General features: G+C 47.7%; 1 protein-coding gene across 1 annotated transcript in view; it reads right to left on the reverse strand.

Annotated features, from left to right (window-relative positions):
• EMID1 (EMI domain containing 1) overlaps positions 1 to 22663 on the reverse strand; it is a 73583-nt gene that overhangs the window by 22576 nt on the left and 28344 nt on the right. Inside the window, exons 5-11 of the mRNA XM_081892639.1 lie at positions 17637 to 17723; positions 15268 to 15329; positions 14464 to 14608; positions 8384 to 8434; positions 7586 to 7693; positions 3697 to 3834; positions 1228 to 1308 (exon numbers count right to left, since the gene is read on the reverse strand). Coding sequence (XP_081748765.1) covers positions 1228 to 1308; positions 3697 to 3834; positions 7586 to 7693; positions 8384 to 8434; positions 14464 to 14608; positions 15268 to 15329; positions 17637 to 17723 — 672 coding nt within the window. The remainder of the gene's footprint in view (positions 1 to 1227; positions 1309 to 3696; positions 3835 to 7585; positions 7694 to 8383; positions 8435 to 14463; positions 14609 to 15267; positions 15330 to 17636; positions 17724 to 22663) is intronic.

The raw sequence follows: 22663 nt of genomic DNA on the forward strand, positions 1-22663 counted from the left end.
GTTGTATTGTTTCCTACCAGGACACTCACAGAATACGCTGAAAAAGGCACGAGAAAGCTGTTGTGCTGGTTGGGAATGGCAGGTCTGCAAAGACCGGCTGTGGCTGGCTGGGAGTCCAAAACATTCAGAGGGCAAATCGAGTCCTTGCAGCTCTCATCGTCGGCAAGCCACAAATTTCATTTCAGCAGTCAGATACTATGGGGAGAGGCACTTCAAGCGTTCAGGGTGGAATGGCCACATTTCGCGGACCCAGCTTTTGACAGGTATGTGTATGGTGACATCATTTCGAATATCTCCTGTGGTTCTCCTGTCTCTTCCTAGACTCCCTTTGGAGAAGGGCTGAACATGGAGGTAGGGCATCTATCTGCCTTGCAGGCAGAAGGTTCCAGATTCAGTCCCTGATGGCATCTCCCCAGGTACAGATGGGAATGCCCCCTGCCTGGAGAGCTGCTGCCGGTCCGTGTGGACAATATTGAGCTAGATGGAACAATGGTCTGCCTGTTTGTCTGCCTGAGGAAGCTTCATATTTTGCTGTTTCTGTAGGAAGGGCCAGAGCTCAGAGCATCTAAAGTCCCAGGTTCGAAAACATTCAAACTAACTTTTATTTAAAAACCTGAAGCTTTTCTATTAGGCATTACAGGTCAAGAACTGCCAAGAGAAAAGAATAAACTCTTTATGTATGCTATGACAGCGGCTAGGATATTACTAGCCCAAATATGGAAAAGCAAAGAAATACCAACTAAAGAAGAATGACTTCAAAAACTGATGGAATATGCTGGAATGGTGAAACTAACAGAAAGACTCAGAGATAAAGACAACTCACTAGCAGGGTTTGAGTAAACACTTACAAGCAACAAAAATAAGTACAAAAAACTAGAAAGGTGATGTTAAAATGATAAGAGATAATAACAATTAATATAGAAAATTTAGATGTGATATAATATAGCAAGCAGGGGAAGCCAATATGTTCAAAACCAGAAAAGGAAGTTGAGGAAAGCCGGCAGGGAGGGGGAATTTTGGGGAATGTATTGTTTCTATTTGACGATTTGATATGTTGTAATATGACTGGGGGGGAATGTAAAATCTAATTTAAAAATTATTTTTTTAAAAAAGTCCCAGGTTCAATCCCCAAAGGAGTTTCCAGACAATGCCATCTGAAACCCCACAGAGCTGCTGCCCGTCATTCCCCCATTCACCATGAAGATACAAGGCCAAAAAGAGACTTACCCATAGGTCCCGGAAGGCCAGGCGGCCCAGCTGGACCAGTGACACCCGTTTCAATGAAGGTGTTTGACAGAAGAGGGTCCCCTGAAATCACACAAGTAGAGAAAGATCAGGGAATGGGTGTCTCTCCTTTGGAAACCAGGCTGGTTATACAAAGTATTGATTTCTATACTGTCATACCTTGGGTTACAGACGCTTCAGGTTCCGGGTTGCGCACCACGCCGAACCTGGAAGTACCGGAATGGGTTACTTCCGGGTTTCGGTGCTTGCCCTTGCGCAGAAGCGCTAAATCACACTTTGTGCATGCACAGAAGTGCCAAATTGCGACCCGCGCGTGCGCAGACCATCCTCTGTACCGGTTAATGCCAAAATAAGCCCCTGAGCATTTCGCAAAGCTTTAAAATCCCTCAAAATATAAAACCTCCGCTATTATAATAGGCAGTCAAACCATCCCCCATGAAATAGCCTTGGCACCCTCCAGATGTGATCTCTTAATTCTTTATTCCAATCCTCCCTTAGTTAGCTAGTAACAAAGATTTATATATGTTGATGACCATTTTTTGTTGTTGTTGCGTAAGAACTAATCAACTGCTTCAATATCTCTGGGGGTCTCTGAGGCTGGAAAAGCTGCTGGTCCATAGATGATGGTTAGCAAGTGTTTTATCTGGAGATATTGCCATTGAGCATTTGTAGGTAATCTGTATTTGACTCTTAAGACGGAATATGTATAAAATTCATCCTCTTCATTTATCAGTTGGTCTAACGTTAATACAGTGGTACCTTGGTTTATGAACTTAATGTGTTCCGGAAGTCCTTTCTTAAACCAAAGCATTCTTAAACCGAGGCATGCTTTCCCATAGCAGCGGGGGACTCAATTTACAAATGGAACACATTCAACAGGAAGCAGAACATGTTCTTATTCCAAGGCAAAGTTCACAAACCAAAACACCTACTTCCGGGTTTGCAGCGTTCTTAATCCAAGTTGTTCCTAAATTAAGCTGTTCTTAAACCAAGGTACCACTGTATACCGAAATTCATCCACTTCTTCCATACGACCATTTCTTTCCTGATTTTTAAAGACGCGTTTCCCCACAAAGTCATTTTGTCGTGGGAAAAAAGCCAGAATTTATATTTTTTGGACATGTGGTGCCACATTGTTCAAAGTGATGTTATTGTTTCAATATCATCTTAAGCATTAATGTATTAAGAACCCAAGTGCTGCCCATCTTTCTAAAGGTGCTACATAGGAATATTCCAAAGTAGCCCAATTTGGACAGTTGTTTTCAGTTATGGGTCTCCAGAATTGTGTACCTGACAGTAAATATGCTTGGTGATACAATTCTAAGTCTGGGATCCCAAATCCTCCATCTTTTATCCGTATTTGCATTTTTTGCAGAGATATTTCTTGGAACTGAAGAGCCCCACCCAAAGGCATTTTCTAAACGAAGATGTAGCTGGGGCTGATGGGAGATATAGTTCCAAACATCTGGACGGTGCCAGTTTGGCCAAGGCTGCCTTAAAAGAAAACAGCAGTTTGAACAGGAGACTGCAGTAGACAGATCAAAGGGAAGGGGGAATGGGCAAAACCATCTTGGACCAAGAGATTTAAGCATCTTTCACTGCACAAAAACAGACCAGGAAATGAGCAGATAATGCAGGGGACCTTTGTCAGCTCAAAGGCCACATTCCCTTCTGGGCAACCTCTCAAGGGCCACATGGCAGTAGTGGGCAGGGCCAGAGGCAAAAGTGGGCGGGACAACGGATGTAAAAAATTAACCTTTATACAGTAGGCAAGCTTCTACACTCCCACATGTAGGGAGGATCACGGAGTGGGGGGTGGGGTCCGGAGGGAGCCTGCCTGCACGCGTGACCTTGGGGTGCGGAGCACACCCCCCCCCACAGACAAAGCCACGGCTGTCTGAACATCGTTGCCTCTGTCTAACCATCTGCAGTCTCAGTAGTCTGCGGTGTCCTGTCTGTAACCTTTGTCTCTGAGACCTTTTGTCTCCTTCGTCATACACTGTGCAAGGGGAAAATGACGCGGTGGAAACAGGTGCCAAAATAACTTTGTACCACCCCACAATCTCGGGACCGGAAGATGTGTAAAGGTCACAGCCCAAAATGTATCTGTCTGTTTTGCATATTTGTCTCAATAAAAGGAGGCTCCACAGGGCTGGCCAGCAGCTCGCTTTCAGCTCACCTGTGCGCAGCTCATCTGCATTGTCAACTCCTGCCTCATGTCCATCACTTCACACAGCCCTTTTAGTCTTCCATCCAGGGAAGAAAGATCCAAGTTCAAGGACACATTCCACTCAGGGCAAAGCACTCAGAGAGGGTGAGGCCAAGGGGGCGTGGCCTGAGGAGAGTTCCAAGGGCCAGATAGTGAGGCCAGGAGGGCCGTATCCAGCTCACAGGCCTGAGGTTCCCTACCCCTGTGGCCAAGACACTTCTCTTGCCTGGGAGGTTACTCACTTTGATCCGGAATGGGCGATATCTTTGGTCCCACAGGGGCTGGTGGACCTGGTGGTCCAGGAGGTCCTGGAAGGCCCTTCTCTCCAGGGAAACCTCTTGCGCCGTCCCGCCCGGGGGGACCAGGAGGCCCTGGAGGCCCTGGATGAAATGGTGGGAGGGGAAAACAAAACAAAACAGTACAATGGTGAGCAGTGAGAGATGAGCCAGGAAAGGTGGGTTTCTTCCAGCACCTGTGGGCAAAAGCTCAGGGCGCCACTTTTTTAGTTATTTATCACATTTATACGCTACTTTTTTCAGTCAAGGAGCTCAAGCGTGGTGCACATGGTTCCCCATTCTTCCCATTTCGTCCTCACAACAACCCTGTGAGGTAGGTCAGGCTGAGAGACGGTGGGCAGTCCCAGGTCACACCACCCAGTGAGTTTCAGAGCAGAGCGGGGATTCGAACCCTGGTCTCCCACAGATCTGAGTCCGGCACTATTATGCCACACTGGCTCTCATGCTGAGCATGAGGAACAGCAGAATGTGAGCTGTACAAGCAGGGATTTGCGTGGTTGTCAGATCTGTGCACAAGGGCAGCACCAAATCCAGCTTCTGGAAAACTTCAGCTTTCATTTAAAAATGGAAGCAAGTTTCGCCTCTTGTGTTGCTACTCCTGAATCAGCAACTGGGCACAATTCGGCCTGCTTGATTTAACTTACCACCACATCTATCGTTATCAATGATGATGATGATAAATTATGGTGACATTTCCCATATGATGCCCTTTCTTTTACAGGGTCCCCAAAACAAAGGGTTGTATAGACCCACTGAAATGCGCGCATGAACCTAAGCTGGTGGTATCCATTAACTTCAATGGGCTTACTCTGATTAGGACTAGCACTGCATCCAACTCCCAAGTAAAATCACAGACAGGTCAGCAGTAAATGATACAAACATAAATTACATCTAATGCTGCAAAGGCCTGTGGGAAATCTTGAACAAAAAGAGTGTGGGCAGACAGTCCATTTTCAATAAAGAGGAAATGCCTTAACCAGGGCGCCACCACTGAGAAGGCTCTGCTTCATGTGGCAAACTCCACGCCGTCGTTATGTTGTTAAGGAGGATTGGGGTTGGCATGGATGTCCTCTGGGGATCCCCTGCAACCGTGGGATTCTGTAGCTGTAAGACTGGGGTCTGCAGAAGAGGATGGCTGCTAAAACTGTCAACTCAATTCCTTTCGCTAAGTCAACAGGCCCTAGCCAGCTTTATTGAGAACTGTTTGCCATGTAAGCTTTACAATATGTTGCCATGGGAACTAAATAGATAGCTGGCATCTGAAAAAAGGTGACACCACTCCTTCTCCTGAGTGGAGGTGATCTTCTTGTTATAAGGCGCAAATGGGGAACCTGTTGCCCTTCAGATGAAACTCCAATTCTCCTCAGCCCTGGCAAGCACGTCCAACAGGTCAGAGGATGGAAGCTGGAGTTTGACAATATCTGGGGTGCCACAGGCTTCCCCATCGCTATGGGGTTCAGAGGCAGGTTTTTGGCTCCGAGCGGCTTGCAGCTGAAGACCGGGAGCGTGCAGAGACGGGAGCGGAGGAAGCGAAGGGGGAGATCGGATTTGGCAAAGGCAACCCCTTCCCACTCATTCCCTGCTCCCCCCCTAAAAACAAATTAGCTCAGGGAGGTCCAGAACAAAGAAGTGGGATTTACAGAGAGTTAGGCCTAGGAGTGGGGGGGGGGAGAGGGTGGTGAATGGGGTCTGTGTGGGGTTGGGCTGGCTGGTTAATGTTTTAACTCCAAAGGGCCAGCGGCAACTTTCTCTGGGACGCTTTCCAAACCCAATAAACATTAAGCAGACCCACAGAGACGGCCAAGTACGACCACAGCTCCACGTGAGCTCAGATCCCCAGCCTTGTTTGCCCGGGGAGGGTGCTTCCACCCCAGCAAATCCCGCCCCCCAAAAAAAACCCACTACGAGAGACTTCAAGATATCCTACAATGACTGTGTTTTCCTCAGATTTCTGATCATGGAGGCAAACCTCCAAACCATACCCACCCCGATTTAACATCGGAGACACGCTTCACTCTTGTGTCCCATCTCCCCCCCTCAAAAAAGAGGTTTTAGATCGGGAGAGAGAAAGAGGGCACACGTACAAACATTTGTCCTGCAGAGGAACCCATGGCGCACACCACCATGTCACTGGAATGAGAGACAGTGTGGTGCAGTGGGTAGAGCATGAGAGTACAACGTGGGAGAGACCAGGGTTCAAGTCCCCACTCAGCCACATGAAGCTCACCGTGGGGTGTGACCTTGGGCCAGTCACTGTCGCCTAGCCTAGCCTAGCCTACTTTGCAGGGATGTTGTGAGGATTAGATGAGGAGGGGGAGAATCATGTAGGCCACGTTGAGCTCCTTCGAGGAAGAATTCAGTATATAAACGTAGTAATATATTATTGGTTTTCCGTGGCCCCCAGGGTTTGTGTGCCACCACTTACATAACTAAAACTAATGTCGAGATATCAACATTTTCAAAAGCACCGCATTTTTTCGCTCTATAAGACGCACCAGACCATAAGATGCACTTATTTTTTGGAGGAGGAAAACAAGAAAAATAATATTCTGAATCTCAGAAGCCAGAACAACAAGAGGGATCGCTGCGCAGCGAAAGCAGCAATCCCTCTTGCTGTTCTGGCTTCTGGGATAGCTGCACAGCCTGCATTTGCTCCGTAAGACGCACACACATTTCCCCTTACTTTTTAAGAGGGAAAAAGTGAGTCTTATAGAGCAAAAAATACGGTACTTAGCTAATTGGGAGCCCCTGGCCTAGTCATTGCCGTTTCTTTGCAAGGCAAGGCAAGCTCAAAGCAACTTGCCACAACATCAGAAAGGTTTCTTTCATCATTCACTAACAACTGCAAGATCTAAAGGAAGTTTAAACTGCCAGATAAATGGATAGGCTGATGAGAACATCTCACAGGGATCAAGAATACGATTAAACAAATCTTTGCTAATGCATAATAAGGTCTAACAATAAAATGCATGAACCTAATCTAGAGGATGAATCTCCAGAAGTAACACAAGCAATACCCCTTAAACCCTCCAGGTGTTTTGGACTGTCAGGTGTGGGGAACCTTTGGCCTTCCAGATGTTGCTGAGATGTTGTTGACCTACATCTCCCATCAACCCCAGAAAGCATGGCCAATGACCAGAGGTGATGATGTATAGTTCAGCAACATCTGGAGGGCTTAAGGTTCCCCACACCTGAACTGGGTCTGATGGGATTTGTAGTCCGAAACATCAAACTATATCCCTCCACATGATTCATTTCGAGCAGCAGAAAAAGGTCCCGGAGACTTGGGAGGGGGGGTCTCCCCCAAGGCTGCTAGCTACCGTATTTTTTGCTGTATAAGACACACCCAACCGTAAGACGCAACTTGTTTTAGAGGGGGAGAACAAGAAAAAAATAATTCTCTCCCTCTCTGTGCAAAGGCCCCTTCTGTGAAGGGGCAGGAGAAGCGGAGCCCCTTCCATTTCTCCTCCCGCTTCGCTGAAGGGGCGCTGCACAGAGAGGGAAAGCTGTGCAGCGCCTCTCCAGCGAAGCGAAGCCAGGAGAGCAAGAGGGATCGGTACACACCAACCCCTCTTGCTCTCCTGGCTTCAGGGATAGCCGCCCGAATCCTCTGAAGCGCAGCGGGAGCTCCGGAGGCTTCACATTGCTTTCGCTGAAGCCATGGAGCCTGCATTCTCTCCATAAGATGCACACACATTTCCCCTTACTTTTTAGGAGGGGAAAAGTGCGTCTTATAGAGCGAAAAATACGGTAAGTTGTTTTTAGCTGGAAATGCAGAGGATTGAACCATGCAAGGAGAAGGCAGAATTGCACCCGTAGAGCAGCGAGGGCTTACCTTGTGGTCCAGCAGGGCCTTTGACACCAGGTACGCCTGACGGGCCGCGGATGCCAATGTCTCCTTTGGGACCCACAGGGCCTGGGGGTCCCTGCGAGGCCAGCCTCCCTGAAACAAAAGGTTTGGAAAGGGGGTAACAGTCGAGGAAGATGCGCATTCACAAGATCACAACATACACTGAAAGCACACAGCTTCCTCCAAAGAAGCTTGGGAACTGTAGTTTGCTAAGGGTGCTGGGAATTGTAGCTCTGTGGTGGGGAGAAACTACAGTTCCCAGGATTCTCTCGCTGGGAAGTTGTGTGCTTCAGATACATGGAGCGGCCATAGCTAAAAAGGGATGTGTTGAGACTGAGATTCACGGCGAAGGGTGTGTTGCAGCGAGAATTCCAGTCCTTGAGAAAGTGAAATGCTTGAAGATGTCGGATTACAGCAGGAAAAGAAAAGATTAATGTAAAACGAACATTTCACACAGAAATTCACAGTCTCCTTTTATCAATCGTCATCCAAGACCCTTCTTCACGCGGCCCCTCCTCAAAATGAAAATGAGTCTTTTCCAGAAGTGCAACTCTCTCCCCAGGGAGACTCACCTGACACTAGTTACATATCTTTTGGTCCCAGGCAAAAACATTCTTTTTTTAGCCATCTATGGCCTTTCTGCATAGGTGGGATGTTTCGATGTAGTTTGTTTGCTTTTTAAAAAACAGAAGTGTCTTTCATAATTTATTTTTAATGCTGCTTTGAATGTATCTGTGCGTTTTCTTTTTCCCTTAAAATATTGTAAGTCGCTTGAGTACATACCATCCCGTCCAGGTATGGTGGTCCTCAGCCTCTCTCTGGGGCCTGGAGAACCTGTTGAATACAGAGGGGACAAGATGTTACCTGGAGCTCCTACAAGCAAGGCTATGTTAAGAGTGTAACACATGTACACGTAACACAGTGTCCCTGCTCTTCCTTCTTTCAGGATCTTTGGAATGCTGCTGTTGAAAGTGCAGCAGCAGAGATCATTCAATTTGTAATATAAGGGTTAATTCTGCTCATGTTAAAATCAAGTGGCCAAGAGCGGGACAGGTGGAGATGTTGCTTAGCAACTAGGCAAAGTGACATGATCTTTACTGGGGCAGCATGTGCTCCGATTGGCCGTGTAGTTCTGAGGAAGTTTTCCTCTGTATGTTTGGTCAAATCTCTTTCTGCTATGTACAAGGCCTGACGTAAGTAAGAAGAAACCTCCCTGTTCCTTTCTCCTCAGATCATACACTGCTCTCTGCTCAGTACATTGTTATCAGGATTGCTTTTCTCTCTGTACTCCACCTGTGGTATTTAAGTGACCCTGCTACTAGCTGCAAGAAGACACAAGGACTTTAAACCCTAGACATGGATTCAGCCGGAGGCAGAACTGACCGCTGGAATGAAAAGCCCAGAGAGACAGACAAACAAACAGACAGATCGACAGACAGACAGACAAGACACACAGAGACAGAGAGAAAAAACTAAGCCAGACCCCATTTGCACACAAAGGCATGGAACCTTCTCTTCCCCATCCCACCCTCTGCGATCCAGCAGTTTTGGAAAATGCAGCACAGAGCAACCCTTTGAATGGTGACTGCTTCTAATTTGAACTCAGTGCTCCCATGAGGGCATGACTGGACCACCAAGAAGGAAGTGGGAGATTCCATCATCCCTAGGGTGTAGGGCAGTATATAAATTCAATAAATAATAATAATAATACAGTGGTACCTCAGGTTACAGACGCTTCAGGTTACAGACACTTCAGGTTACAGACTCCACTAACCCAGAAATATTACCTCGGGTTAAGAACTTTGCTTCGGGATGAGAACAGAAATCGTGCTCCTGCGGCACAGCAGCAGTGGGAGGCCCCATTACCTAAAGTGGTGCTTCAGGTTAAGAACAGTTTCAGGTTAAGAACGGATCTCCGGAACGAATTAAGTACTTAACCCGAGGTACCACTGTAATAATAATAATAATAGGAACCACAGGATGTTGCATGCCGTTTGGAAAGCAAAAGAACTCAGGAGGTGGGCATGCAGATGGAGAATGAATTTGCTTGCTTGAGCCTCCAAGAGCATCGCTGTGATTTCTGCATTGCAGGAGGTTGGGACTAATCTGACCCTTAAGAGTCCCGTCCAACTCCACAATTCTATGATTCTCATATAGTAGCTGCATCCCCGAATAATGAACCATTTCGTTGTTATCATTCCCACAAAGCGTCCAGTTCTGTGCTCCCCAAAAGAACCCCATTCCTGCAGCTGCATTTCCACCATCTCGAGGCTTTTCAGATGCAGGTGGCAATCCAGTCCCTAGGGATTTTTTTGTATCGAGAAAAGCCGAGGAAGAAGGGACACGATAGGAGCTTATGAAAGTCTGCACAGTCTGGGGAAAGCGATAGAGGGGAGCAACTCAGGGACATCCAAGGATGTTGGGGGTTGGAAGATTTGGGACAGGCAAAAGAAGCAGCTTCTTCACGCAGCAAATAGTTGGACTAGGGAACTCACTGTCACAGGAGGCAATGATGCAGTGGCGCAAATCCATGGGTTAGGGGGCGCAAATCCACGGGTTAGGGGGCAGAAATTACTTGCCTTGCCCTGGGTGCTGACAACCCATGCTACACCACTGCAATGATGGGCACACAAGGTGAATGGCTTTGATTAGACAAATTCATGGAGGCTATCAATGGGTACTAGCCACGACAGCAATGCTCTGCCTCCATGTTCAGAGGGAGTAATGCTTCTGAATACCAGTTGCTGGAAGTTGCAGGTGGGGAAAGTGCTCTTGTGCCTGGGTCTTCCTCGAGGGTTTCCCATTACAGGCATCTGGTTGGCCACTGTGAGAACAGGACTAGATGGGTCATTGGCCTGATTTAGCAGAGCTCTTCTTAGGGGGTGCGGGGGGCACTGTGATCTAAACCACTGAGCCTCTTGGGCTTGCCGATCGGAAAGTTGGCGGTTTGAATCCCCACGACGGGTGAGCTCCCGTTGCTCTGTCCCAGCTCCTGCCAACCTAGCAGTTCGAAAGCACGCCACTGCAAGTAGATAAATAGGTACCGGTGCGGCGGGAAGATAAACAGAGTTTCCATGCTCTCTGGCTTCTGTCACGGTGTTCCATTGCACCAGAAGCGGTTTAGTCATGACCCGGAAAAATGTCAGTGGACAAACGTCGGCTCCCTCGGCCTGAAAGCGAGATGAGTGCTGCAACCCCATAGTTGCCTTTGACTGGACTTCATCGTCCTGGGGTTCTTTACCCTTTTTTACCTCTTAGGGCTGCAACGCCACAAGTTACAACTGCGCTAGAACAAGGACCCCTTTGCCACACAACGATCCTGAAGCGACTCTGAGGTCCCCCTTCATGTTTATCTTCCTGCCGCAGCAGTACTTATTTATCTACTTGCACTGGCGTGCTTTCAAACTGCTAGGTTGGCAGGAGCTGGGACAGAGCAATGGGAGCTCACCCCATTGTGGGGATTCAAACCACCAACCTTCCAATCAGCAAGCCCAAGAGTCTCAGTGGTTTAGACCACAGTGCCGCCTGTGTCCCCTAAGAAGAGCTCTGCTGAATCAGGCCAAAGACCCATCTCTGAGGCACCGAAAACCCTGCATAAATCAATGTGGGACATTCTCTGCAAAGCAGAAATGCAACCGAGGAACAACAGCAGTTGCTCATGGCGCATCATGTTCAGGGTTCAGCACACCTTTCCTGTTGGGTGTAATGAGTGACAAAGCGACGAGGGAAGCCCTTGCACGTCCCTGCCAGGAAAGAACATCTCGCCACCCTTTCTGCCCATTGTCCTTTTGCAACTTGTGCAAAGAGGGGAGAGAAATATTCCATCATTAATTATTCCCGTCTTCTCCTCCCCTCTCTTCGCCCAAACCAGAAACACATGTTCTGTCAGAGCGAGGGAAGGACCACTAAACCTTTCCAGCTGCAGAGAGCTCCAGCCAAAGCCAGGAAGCTTCGCCAGGCCCCGGGACAGTCCCCGTCAGCCAGCTGGTTTCAATTTTGGCCCCCTCCCCTGGTGTGCTTCTCACCAGCTCCGATGCAATGCTGGCAGCGGACTTGGGAGGAAGGAGATGGCGGGTGGTAGGAGGAGAGGGAAGAGGCTGGAGCTGATAATCAGAAGCAAAACTCCATTGTCCCTGCTTCAATCCTGGAGAAGGCAGGGCCAGTCTGAGGGTGCTGCTGCCCAGTTTGTGAAAACTTCAGCCAGTTTTGCCAGCTAGCCCAAACAAAATTGCTTCTGGTCAGTTACGATTCCACGGAAAATCCACGCAGAATTCTGCTTTCAAAGAACCTCAGCTTCCCCCACGCTGTCCTACTTTAAAATCAAAATCAAAATCGAATGCATCGTTTAGAGTGTCAGCCTAGAATCCAGGAGACCAGGGTTCAAAACCCCACTCGGCTATGAAGTTCACACTAGGGTGACCTCGGGGGTCAGCCCCTGCCTCTCAGCCCAACCTGCCTCACAGGGTTGTTGTGGGGATTAATTGAGAGGACAGGGGGGAGAACTGTGCACACCATTTTGAGCTCCCAGGAGGGAAAGGTGGAATATGAATGCAATAAATAAAATAAATAATGTGTGCTTGAAAAGGCAACATGGGGCCCCTTTGCTAAAGCCAATGCATGGTGTCTTTGCAGAGGCAAAGTAGCCTCCAGATTTTGGTCACCTCCAGACTGTCAAGTAATTTGCAGGAGCGATGGAAGTGCATCCCAGAAATATTGGTGTGCGCTATTAAGTGCTTTATCCCCCTGGCAGTGCTGGAGCCAAACAGGGCAGCCCTCCTTTTTCTCTCCTCTTTTCTGCCACACCCCCTTTTCTCCTTCTCTCTCTTCCCACTCCCTTTTGTTATGTACTGAAGTTTTCACCCTGGGCCAGAAGGGATACTGTAGATAGTTTTCACTCAGGTCCACATATGCAAGTAAGGGATTGAAAGTGACGTTCAGTGATTGGATAGTTACAGAAAGTCGTTACTGTTGCGTTGTAGTGGAGCTCTATATAAACAGGCTGGCTGAACCCTTTAGTTCAGTTCTGTTCTGGCCTGTGAATAAACAAGAGCTGTTTGAAGAATCGCTGTGTCGTCTGATATGTTCACCCACAACTTAATACCTTTTCTCTCTCATCTCTTCTCTTGCATCCCTTTCCTGCCTGCTTCCTACGCACATGAAATGAGGCCAAGCAGGCAACTGGTCTGCTCACCCCTCTTGAGATAAAATGGTCATTTTGGGGCATTGTTAAATGTCAAGGACAGCTGCCTTGAACTAGTGAGGGCCTGTAGGCAAGGACCTGGCCTCAACTGATCCACTTCGGTTCATTCAGGGAAGAAGAAGCAACAGGTAAAAGGATACTTCCTCAGACTTTCCTCAAGTTTAGGCTCCATGCACACACACACACACACATCCTCTCCGAGCAATCTGGCTTCTTGCTCCATCTTGCTTTTTTTTTATTAAAACATCTGCCAACAGTGTGGCTAACCACCATCAAAACAAGTACAAAACTCAGGTCCCAGGACCGCCGGAAAAGGAGAGACAAGGCAAACAAAGCAGCTGAGGCTTCTCGATGGCCACCCACACAAAATGCACACCTACACTGTCATCTGTTAGCACATCCAGACAGCAGTGTCTTAACCTGGCGCCAAAATGGTAGCTGATGGGACTGGTAGAGTGGAAAGAAGGGAGGCTAACAGCAGGGGGCGCCAGAGATTATATCTATATTGGACTAGACCAGCGGTTCCTAAAGTTTTTCAAGCTATAGCCCTCTCTTTAGCAGTTTTGACAACCCCCTACAGCAGATAGTAGCATAATAAAATTTAAAAGAGTAACAATTAATTACACATTTATTCAAAATCCAATTAAAACTATTTAATTACTTCAACAAAGGTGATGAACTTGATCCAGCAGCTTTTCAAAGTCTGGTGGTCATTTACACCTTCTGCGCCCCCTGCCTCCTAGGTAAACCCACTGACTCCCAGTGGGCAGTACCACCCACTTTGAGAACCACTGGACTAGGTGACTCTATGAGTCCCAACTGTAAAATTCTACATGGAGCCAACTAATCCTAGTTTTGCACCCTATCAGGGGAACCACTGAGATTGAGCCGGAGGAGCATCACAGAGGATGGGTGGTCAGAGGGAGAAGAAGGAGCAGAATGGGAAGAGGATCTGCCAGAAGCTAAAAAGGTTACAGGGTTTAGTGAGCTGGGGGAGTCTAGGACAGAGAGAAGTCCAGAATCAGAGGCAGATGTTGAAGCAGGAGGGGAGGGGGGCCAAGAGGCAGAGACAAGTCAGGCTGGTGTCTTCCCCTCCTGCTGTTACAATCCCCACTCCCCTTGGACTCCCAGAACCAGAAGAGGTATGTTCAGGGAGGAGCAGAGACAAGCATGTCAACATAGTCTCAGATTGCTTGGGAAGGGCCTGGGGATGGAGGAGATTTAGGCATCTGTGGGAAGGCGGGGACCTTCAGCCTCCACACCTGCCTACCCAGAAGAGTTGCTGTGCTGATTAGGCTTCACTCCCTGGAGCAGGTCTTGTTTCGTCTAATGGAGAGTTTACTCCGTGTGATTTTGTGCTGCCTCGTTCCCTGGCAGGGAGAAAGCCGCTAGGCAGGACCACCCCCTGGACTGCTTGTATGTAAGAAGGCAGGCAGGTGAGAGCTGGCCGAGGCCAGACTGAGGTTCATGGGGCATTGCCCCATCAGCCCTAATGAGGAAGCTCCCACTCCCTGCCAAAGTCGGAAGGCATGAAGGAAGTGCGGGAGCTAACCAGGCAAGGAATTCACAGGCAGGGCCACCACTGAAAAGGCCACGTCTCCTGTGCCCACCCTGCCACACCCCAGATGACCACCGAAGATCCACTGCCTCCCTCCCTGCTTACCTTTTGCGCTTTCATCCCCAGGGCTCCCCTGAGCAGCCACAGAGCCCCACAGGGCCACGGAATCAGGAGAGTCGCCTCCCTTAGGAGGAAGTCGTCTGCCGGGCACCAGAGAGTCCACAGATTCAGCCGCAGAGAGGGTCGCTACCTGAAGACAAGGGGGAACATCTCCAGCAAAGGAGGCAAAAGGTCTTCACCCCTGACACATGCACAGGCAGGGAGGCGCAGCTCCAGAAGTAGCGTGGTTGGGGTTGAGTATGTGAGCGTTGTGTGTTCAGATCAGTATGCTAGCTATATTGACTACCATATGTGATTAGAAAGGCAAGAAGGCATCCTTTTCATTCTACTCTGTGTCCTCCGCATGCAGAGCTGTTTCCCTTCTGATGCTGTTGGTCTTTGATGAAATTGCATATTTATTTATTTTTAACATTTACATGCCACTTGATTGAACTAAGACCTCTAAGCGGTTTACAAGAAATATTAAAATTATCAATTAAAAAACAGTTAAAAACAAGGAAAAGCATCTGAAAAAAATAATTAACGGCGAACAACATTAACATTCATGTTTCTGGAGAGGCTTGCCTAAATGAAAACAAAATAAGCAGGCACCGGGAGGAAAAAATACAATGAAGGCGCCTGTCTGATATCAACAGGCAGGGAGTTCCAAACTTGCCACATTGAAATAATGATTTCTGACAAGGCCGGAGAGGTGAAGGAGAGGTATTGGATAAAGCAGCCCAGATGAGACCCCCCCCCAACCCCACTGCCCCTTCAAGAGTATATAAAATTATATTGAAAGAGACTGACCTTTGCTTCTAAGAAGTTGACCCTCTCCAGCAGCTCTGAGAGTTTGCTGCAGTTTAAACAACCTGGGGAATCAGGTGAGACAGGGAGTAGTTAAAATGGGCAGCTAACATTTATTTATTTATTGGCCTGGAGGCCACATTCGCCCTTGGTTAATTCTCTAAGGACCACATGCCATCAGTGGGTGTGGCCACCCCACTCTCACACACCCCTGCATCTCCAGGTAAGATCGGCAAGCATCCTCTCTCCGAAACCCTGGAAAGCCACTGCCAGTCAGTGCAGGCAATGCTAAGCTAGATGGACCAATGGTCTGACTGGGTAAAAGGCTTTTTACTGGGTAAAAAGAAGCTCCTGCAGCCAATCGGAAGCCACGGAAGTTGTGTCGGAAGTTCAGGTTCCAAAGAACGTTCACAAACCGGAACGCTCACTTCTGGGTTTGTGGCGTTCAGGAGCCAAAACGTTCGAGTCGCAAGGCATTCGACTTCCGGTATACGACTGTATTAATGCTTTCCCAGCTGGATAAATGGGTCTTTGTGCAGAGTGTCTATTTTGTATTGTTTAAGTTTTGTCTCAAATATAGAGGCTGTTCTTTTGTGCTTTCCACTGTTTCCCACTGTTTTTTCACACGTTGCCTTGAGGCCATTGTGTGGAAGATGATTATTAACAATTATTGATGATGATGATGATATCTGAGTGGGCACCAGGTTGGGGAAGGCAAATTCACACTACTGCGAAAGCAGTGCCAGAGGGACAACCAGGAATTTCTCAGCCTGCAAAGGGCTGCCAGCGCTCTGCCAAGCCAGCTCAGCCAATTCCCACACAGAGCAGATTAGTGCCTTGCATTGTAGAACCAATTCTATTAGTTCCCTGGTGAGGTGCTGCAGCCATGACAAATATCCCTGCTGTCCTTATTGGAGGGGAGTGGAAAGAGGAGGATTTTTCACTCATCGCTGAGATCCAACTAATGGGAATCAGAACTGAGCACATACACAGAAAGACACAGAGGGTACTTTGAAACGTGACTTTGGAACAGACAAGCAAATAAGAGTTGAAAGCCATGAAAGAGATCTCAAATGCTCTATACCCGTGCCAGTGTAGTGGTTAGAGTGTTGGACTAGGAGCTGGGAGGTAAAGGTAAAGGGATTGTTAGGTCCAGTTGCAGATGACTCTGGGGTTGCGGCGCTCATCTCGCTTTACTAGCTCAGGGAGCCGGTGTACAGCTTCCGGGTCATGTGGCCAGCATGACTAAGCCACTTCTGGCGAACCAGAGCAGTGCACGGAAACGCCATCTACCTCCCCTCCGGAGTGGTACCTATTTATCTACTTGCACTTTGATGTGCTTTCAGACTGTTAGGAGGCAGGAGCAGGGACCGAGCAACGGGAGCTCACCCCGTCATGGAAATTTGAACCGCTGACCTTCTGATCGGCAAGCCCTAGGCTCTGTGATTTAACCCACAGCGCCACCCGCGTCCCTGGTAGGAGCTGGGAGACTGGAGTTCAAATCACCCGCTCGGCCACGAAGCGCACTGTGTGCTCTCAGGCCAGTCGCTGCCTCTCAGCCTAACCTCCCTCGCACGGTTGTTGTGGGGACTGAATAAGGTGAGAAAGATGTACCCCAGCCTTCAGCTCAAGTCAAAGATGTGCTAGGATCTGCCATTTTGGCTGTCTGCCCAAAATGCCAAGAGCGAAGGGGAGGAAAGCAACGGTGCAGTTTGGGTAGGACAACATACACCAGCCCAAGGGCAAGGGCGCTCTGCTTAGAAACCCTTGGGGAGGGTCTCCTGAAGGAAAAAGTTCTCGGCGGCTACTAGGCACAACGGCTATGCTGTGCCTCCACGGTAGGAGGCAGTGATGCTTCTGAATAAAGGTAAAGTAAAGGGACAACTGACCATTAGGTCCAGTTGTGGCCAATTCTGGGGTTGCGGCGCTCATCTCGCTTTACTGGCCAAGGGAGCTGGTGTACAGCTTCTGGGTCATGTGGCCAGCATGACTAAGCCGCTTCTGGCAAACCAGAGCAGCACACAGAAACGCCGTTTATCTTCCCGTCACAGTGGTACCTATTTATCTACTTGCACTTTGATGTGCTTTCAAACTGCTAGGTTGGCAGGAGCAGGGACAGAGCAACGCAAGCTCACCCCGTCACGGGGATTCGAACCGCCGACCTTCTGATCGGCAAGTCCTAGGCTCTGTGGTTTAGCCCGCAGCACCACCTGCATCCCAATGCTTCTGAATACCAGTTCTTAAAAGCCAGAGGAGGGAAGAGGGTTGCTCTAGGGCTTGGGTGCTGCTTGACGGTTTCCCAATGAGGAGGCCGCCATGAGCACAGGATGCTGAGCCATTGGCCTAACTCGTCTTAGGTCCTCAACCCTCACCAGAATAAGCTGCAGGCCGGGCTGGCAGTCTGCGTAAAGGGGCAGCCCCATGAGCAGCGTCCTGAGGATCCTGGTAGCCAGCAGTCTCTGAAAAGGAAGAAAAAGATGGGGGAGAATTGTTTAGGGTTGTGGCAAGGAACCTATTTCAGCCTGAGGGCCAGATCAGAGCTCACCCAAACTTAAAGGTAAAGGTAAAGGGACCACTGACCATTAGAAGAAGAGGAGTTTGGATTTGATATCCCACTTTATCACTACCCGAAGGAATCTCAAGCGGCTAACATTCTCCTTTCCCTTCCTCCCCCACAACAAACACTCTGTGAGGTGAGTGGGGCTGAGAGACTTCAAAGAAGTGTGACTAGCCCAAGGTCACCCAGCAGCTGCATGTGGAGGAGCAGAGACGCGAACCCAGTTCCCCAGATTACAAATCTACCACTCTTAACCACTACACCACACTGGCTCTCATTAGGTCCAGTCATGGCCGACTCTGGGGTTGCGGCGCTCATCTTGCTTTATTCGCCAAGGGAGCCGGCATACAGCTTCCGGATCATGTGGCCAGCATAACTAAGCCGCTTCTGGCAAACCAGAGCGAACCAGAGCAGCTTACAGAAACACTGTTTACCTTCCCGCTAGACTGGTACCTATTTATCTACTTGCACTTTGACGTACTTTCGAGCTGCTAGGTTGGCAGGAGCAGGGACAGAGCAATGGGAGCTCACCCCGTCGCGGGGATTCGAACCGCCGACCTTCTTATCAGCAAGTCCTAGGCTCTGTGGTTTAACCCACAGCACCATCCGTGTCCCATGCCACCCAAACTTAAGCACACTTTAAAAATACACACGCCACATCATTGAGTCGTTTGACCCTAAGCTAGGCATTATTCTTCCCACATTCCCACCATGAATTTAAACAATTGTGGCTTTTGCAAAAGAAACCTGGGAGATGTTGTTAAGGGCTGTGGGAGTAGTCTGGAGGTCACAAGTTCCTCCCCCAGAGCTATAGTTCCCAGATCTCTGCTTAACCACTCTGGGAATTGTAGTTCTGTGAAGGGAGCAGGAGTCTCTCAGCACCCTTAACATGCTACAGTTCCCAGAATCCTTTGAGGGAAGCCACAGCTGTTTAAGGAGGTATCCTGGTTGCTTTAAATATTGTGTGGGAAGAGTTATAGGAACAGAATTACCCAAACTGAATAGAAATTTATTCATGTATGCGACTACGGCGGCAAGAATGTTACTTGCCCAAAAATGGAAAGAAGAAGAAGTCCAAGCGAAAGAAGAAAAGATAGAAAAACTTACAAAATATGCTGAATTGGCAAAACTTACTGGAAATATAAGAAATCAAGATAGCAAACTTTTTATAAAAGCATGGAAATGGTTTATTAAATATTTACCAAAGAAACAAACAAACTGTAAACAGATAAGAACATTGGCAGGATTGTTTTAATAACCTGCAGTTTTATAAGAGTATATATTTAAAGCAGATGAATAAATGAGTAAGTTAAGTTCATTTGGAACATGCAGAAAATATGTAAAAAAATAAATTTAAGGAAGCGCAGAAAGAGGGCGGGGAAGGACGTCGTGCTTCGAAATGTTAAAACGATGGTAAAATTATTGTAATGTATAAAATTGAAAATCATAAACAAAAATGAAACATAAGTAATTAAATAAATACAGTGTAGATGTAGCCATAGGGCTGTCGCATGCCACTATCAGAGACGGTTTATAGCGCAATCCTAACCACAGTTGCTCAGAAGTAAGCCATGTTGGATTCAGTGGGGCTTATTCCAAGGGAAGGTGGGGTTCGGACAGCAGCTGTATGGCTCTCTGAATGAAGTTTGTGTTGGCATGGGGAGTCACTGAGGAAATCCGCTGTCTGAATCACTTGGAACTGCAGTTGGCTTCCTCCAGATGGAAGTCTGTCTCCTACACGGGTCCGGAGGGCTGGCTTCCCATGCTGGGATGGGGTGGGAAAGGGACGGGATTGCCCGAGATTGCCGTCTGGTTTGTCTCTCTTGAGCCAAGCTTGTATCCCCAACTCTGCTAGGTAACAAAGCCTTTTTGCCGTTTGAGATCCCCAGGAGGAAAAGAATTCCTAGGGTGGTTTCCGTGGAGTTAGCCCGGCCAGGGAATTTGGAAATTCCCCCAAACCCTGATCACACAGTGGAAGGTAAAAGGTACAGGACCCCTAGATGGTTAAGTCCAGTCAAAGATGACTATGGGTGCTCATTTCGCTTTCAGGCCGAGGGAGCTGGTGTTTGTCCACAGACAGCTTTCCGGGTCATGTGGCCAGCAAGACTAAACCACTTCTGGCATAACAGAACATCATTATGGAAACCAGAGCGCACAGAAATACCATTTACCTTCCCACGGCAGCGGTACCTATTTGTCTACTTGCACTGGTGTGCTTTCAAACTGCTAGGTAGGCAGAAGGTGGGGCAGAGCAATGGGAGCCCACCCCGTTGCAGGGATTCGAACCGCCGACCTTTTGATTGGCAAGCCCAATGGGCACAGTGGTTTAGACCACAGTGCCACCCGCCACAGTAGAAGGGCCGTTCCTTAGGGGCAGAGCTACTGCCAGTCAGTGTAGACAGCACTGACCTAGATGGGCCCATAGTCTGATTTGGTACAAGGCTGCTTCTTATGTTCCTATTTAATGCAACCCTTTATTTACAATGCTGAGGGCTAGAAACTCAACCTTTTTTAAGGGGAAGGGCCATAGCTCAGAGGAAGAGCACCTGCTTTGCATGCCTCTGCTCTTATTGCAAAGCTGGCCCAGCCATAGCTGGAAATGATGCATCAGACCAGATGGGCCTTGGGAGTCAAGTCACCAGAGCTCTTTTCATTCTGTCCATAGCTACTATTTAAAAAAAAAAACTTGTTGGTCGCTTAATACAAAAGCATGGGGGCCACCTCTAATAATAAAAATAATAATAATTTAATAATAATTTATTATTTATACCCCGCCCATCTGGCTGGGACTCCCCAGCCACTCTGGACGGCTTCCATAAAAACCAAAAATACAGTCAAATATCACACGTTAAAAACTTCCCTGAAGCCTTAAGATGTCTTCTGAATAATAATATTCAGAAACTTATGGAATAATTAAGAGCCAAAGGCATAGCATAAAGGAAAAAGCAGGACCTAAGCATACTGTCTCCAACAGTGGATAGTACGGAACACATCAATAAGGGTTAGTAGCTGTGGACAGCCTTATTCTATAGTTTTATTTATTGTACAGGCAATCTTCTGTTTATGCACCTTCAATACCTGCATACAGATTTCACTGAAATGTCCCCAAAAGGGTGTAACAGGGGTTTTGCAGGATTTTTCAATGGGTTTCAATTATATGCAATTTCACATAACCGCTGCATAAGGGGGGGGCACCTGTAATTATCTGTATGTTTTTAACACCGATATAACAGCTAAAACTGGGTGGGAAGTCATTAAAAAAACACAATTAAACATTAACAGAATTAAAACTAACCATCCAACTAACACACTCATATATATAATTAACATACATATATATATATATATATATATATATATATATATATATATATACACACACACACACACACACACACACACACATATACATACAGTAGGAGCTCGGTTTAAGAACAGCCCTGTTTACGAACTATTCGGTATAAGAACTCCACAAAAGTAGTGTTCCGGTTAGTGAACTTTACCTCAGTCTACGAATGGAAGCCAAACAGTGGAAGGGCACTGGGGCAGGAGGCCTCATTAGGGAAAGCGCACCTCAGTTTAAGAACGGCTTTGGTTTAAAAACGGACTTCCGGATCAAGTTTGTAAACCGAGGTACAACTCTGTGTGTATGTGTGTGTTGGCTGGTTGGTTAGTTTTAATTCTATTAATGTTTAACTGGTTTTTAATGACACCCACCCCATTTTTAGCTGTTCTTATTTTATCTGTAAGCCACTTTGAGTCCTTGAGGCAGGGTGGGGATAAATATAACGATCATAATTATCCTTCACAAAATTGTCTAATCTTTTGTTAAAGCCATTCAATATTGTTGGTCATTACTGCCTTTTGTGGGTGGGAGTGAATCCCATAGTAGTTGAACAGCTAGTCTGATTATCTGCTGGTAGATAGGAGAAGCTTTCTTCAGCCTCCCAGTACTTATTTGGGGACACGCTGAGACAAGGTTGTCTCCGCAAGGCTGCCGCATCTGGGTGGCCAAATGGATGTCATCAGCCTTGTCCCCACCCACTCGCCCCATCCTGATTTCAAGTCACACCAGGTCAGGGCATCATCAGCTGTCCCAACCAATAAGGGAACACGCTGATCTCTCGATGGCTCATTCTGAGACCACCCTGAGGACCACGATCTCCCCTTTCCCCTTAATCTGAACCGGAATGCATTTGGCAATGTAAATATTTGCTTTGAAAGGAGGGGAATGGAAGAGAAAGGAGGGCGGGTGTTTGTGCAGATCACAGGCATGAAGCGATGCAGCTGGCAAGATAGAAAAAGAGGCAGTAAGAAATCTCTAGGCTTCTAGGGGTGGGGGTGGGGATTACTGGGGGGGCGCTAAGAGGTAAGGGGTGACGAGGCGTAAATGACCATCAGACCAGTTTTTTTAAACTGGTATCACAGGATCAAGTTCATCAATTAAACTAAATACAGTAGAACCTCAGTTTTCGAACATAATCTGTTCCGGAAGTCCGTCTGACTTCTGAAACTTTCGGAAACTGAAAATCAAGGGGTGTCGGCAAAGTGAATGGTGAAAATGGAAAAATGCGTCACGGAAGCCATTTGAGGTGCATTCGAAAATGGAAGCATTCACTTCCGAGTTTTCAATGTTCGGCTTCCGAAACGTTCAGCAGCTGAGACATTCTAAAACTGAGGTTGTGCTGCAGTTTCAATTAGATTTGGGGGGGAAACGTTCAACTAATGGTTACTGTTTTGAATTTGATTCTGCAATTATCTTCCTTAGTGGGTTGTGCAAACTGCTGTTCTGAATAATGCTTTTTGCAGGGTAAGGGGCACTGGGGATGAGTTTATGGGGGG

Source organism: Podarcis melisellensis, assembly GCF_964234715.1.
Source record: "Podarcis melisellensis genome assembly, chromosome: 16".
Lineage (NCBI taxonomy): Eukaryota > Metazoa > Chordata > Lepidosauria > Squamata > Lacertidae > Podarcis > Podarcis melisellensis.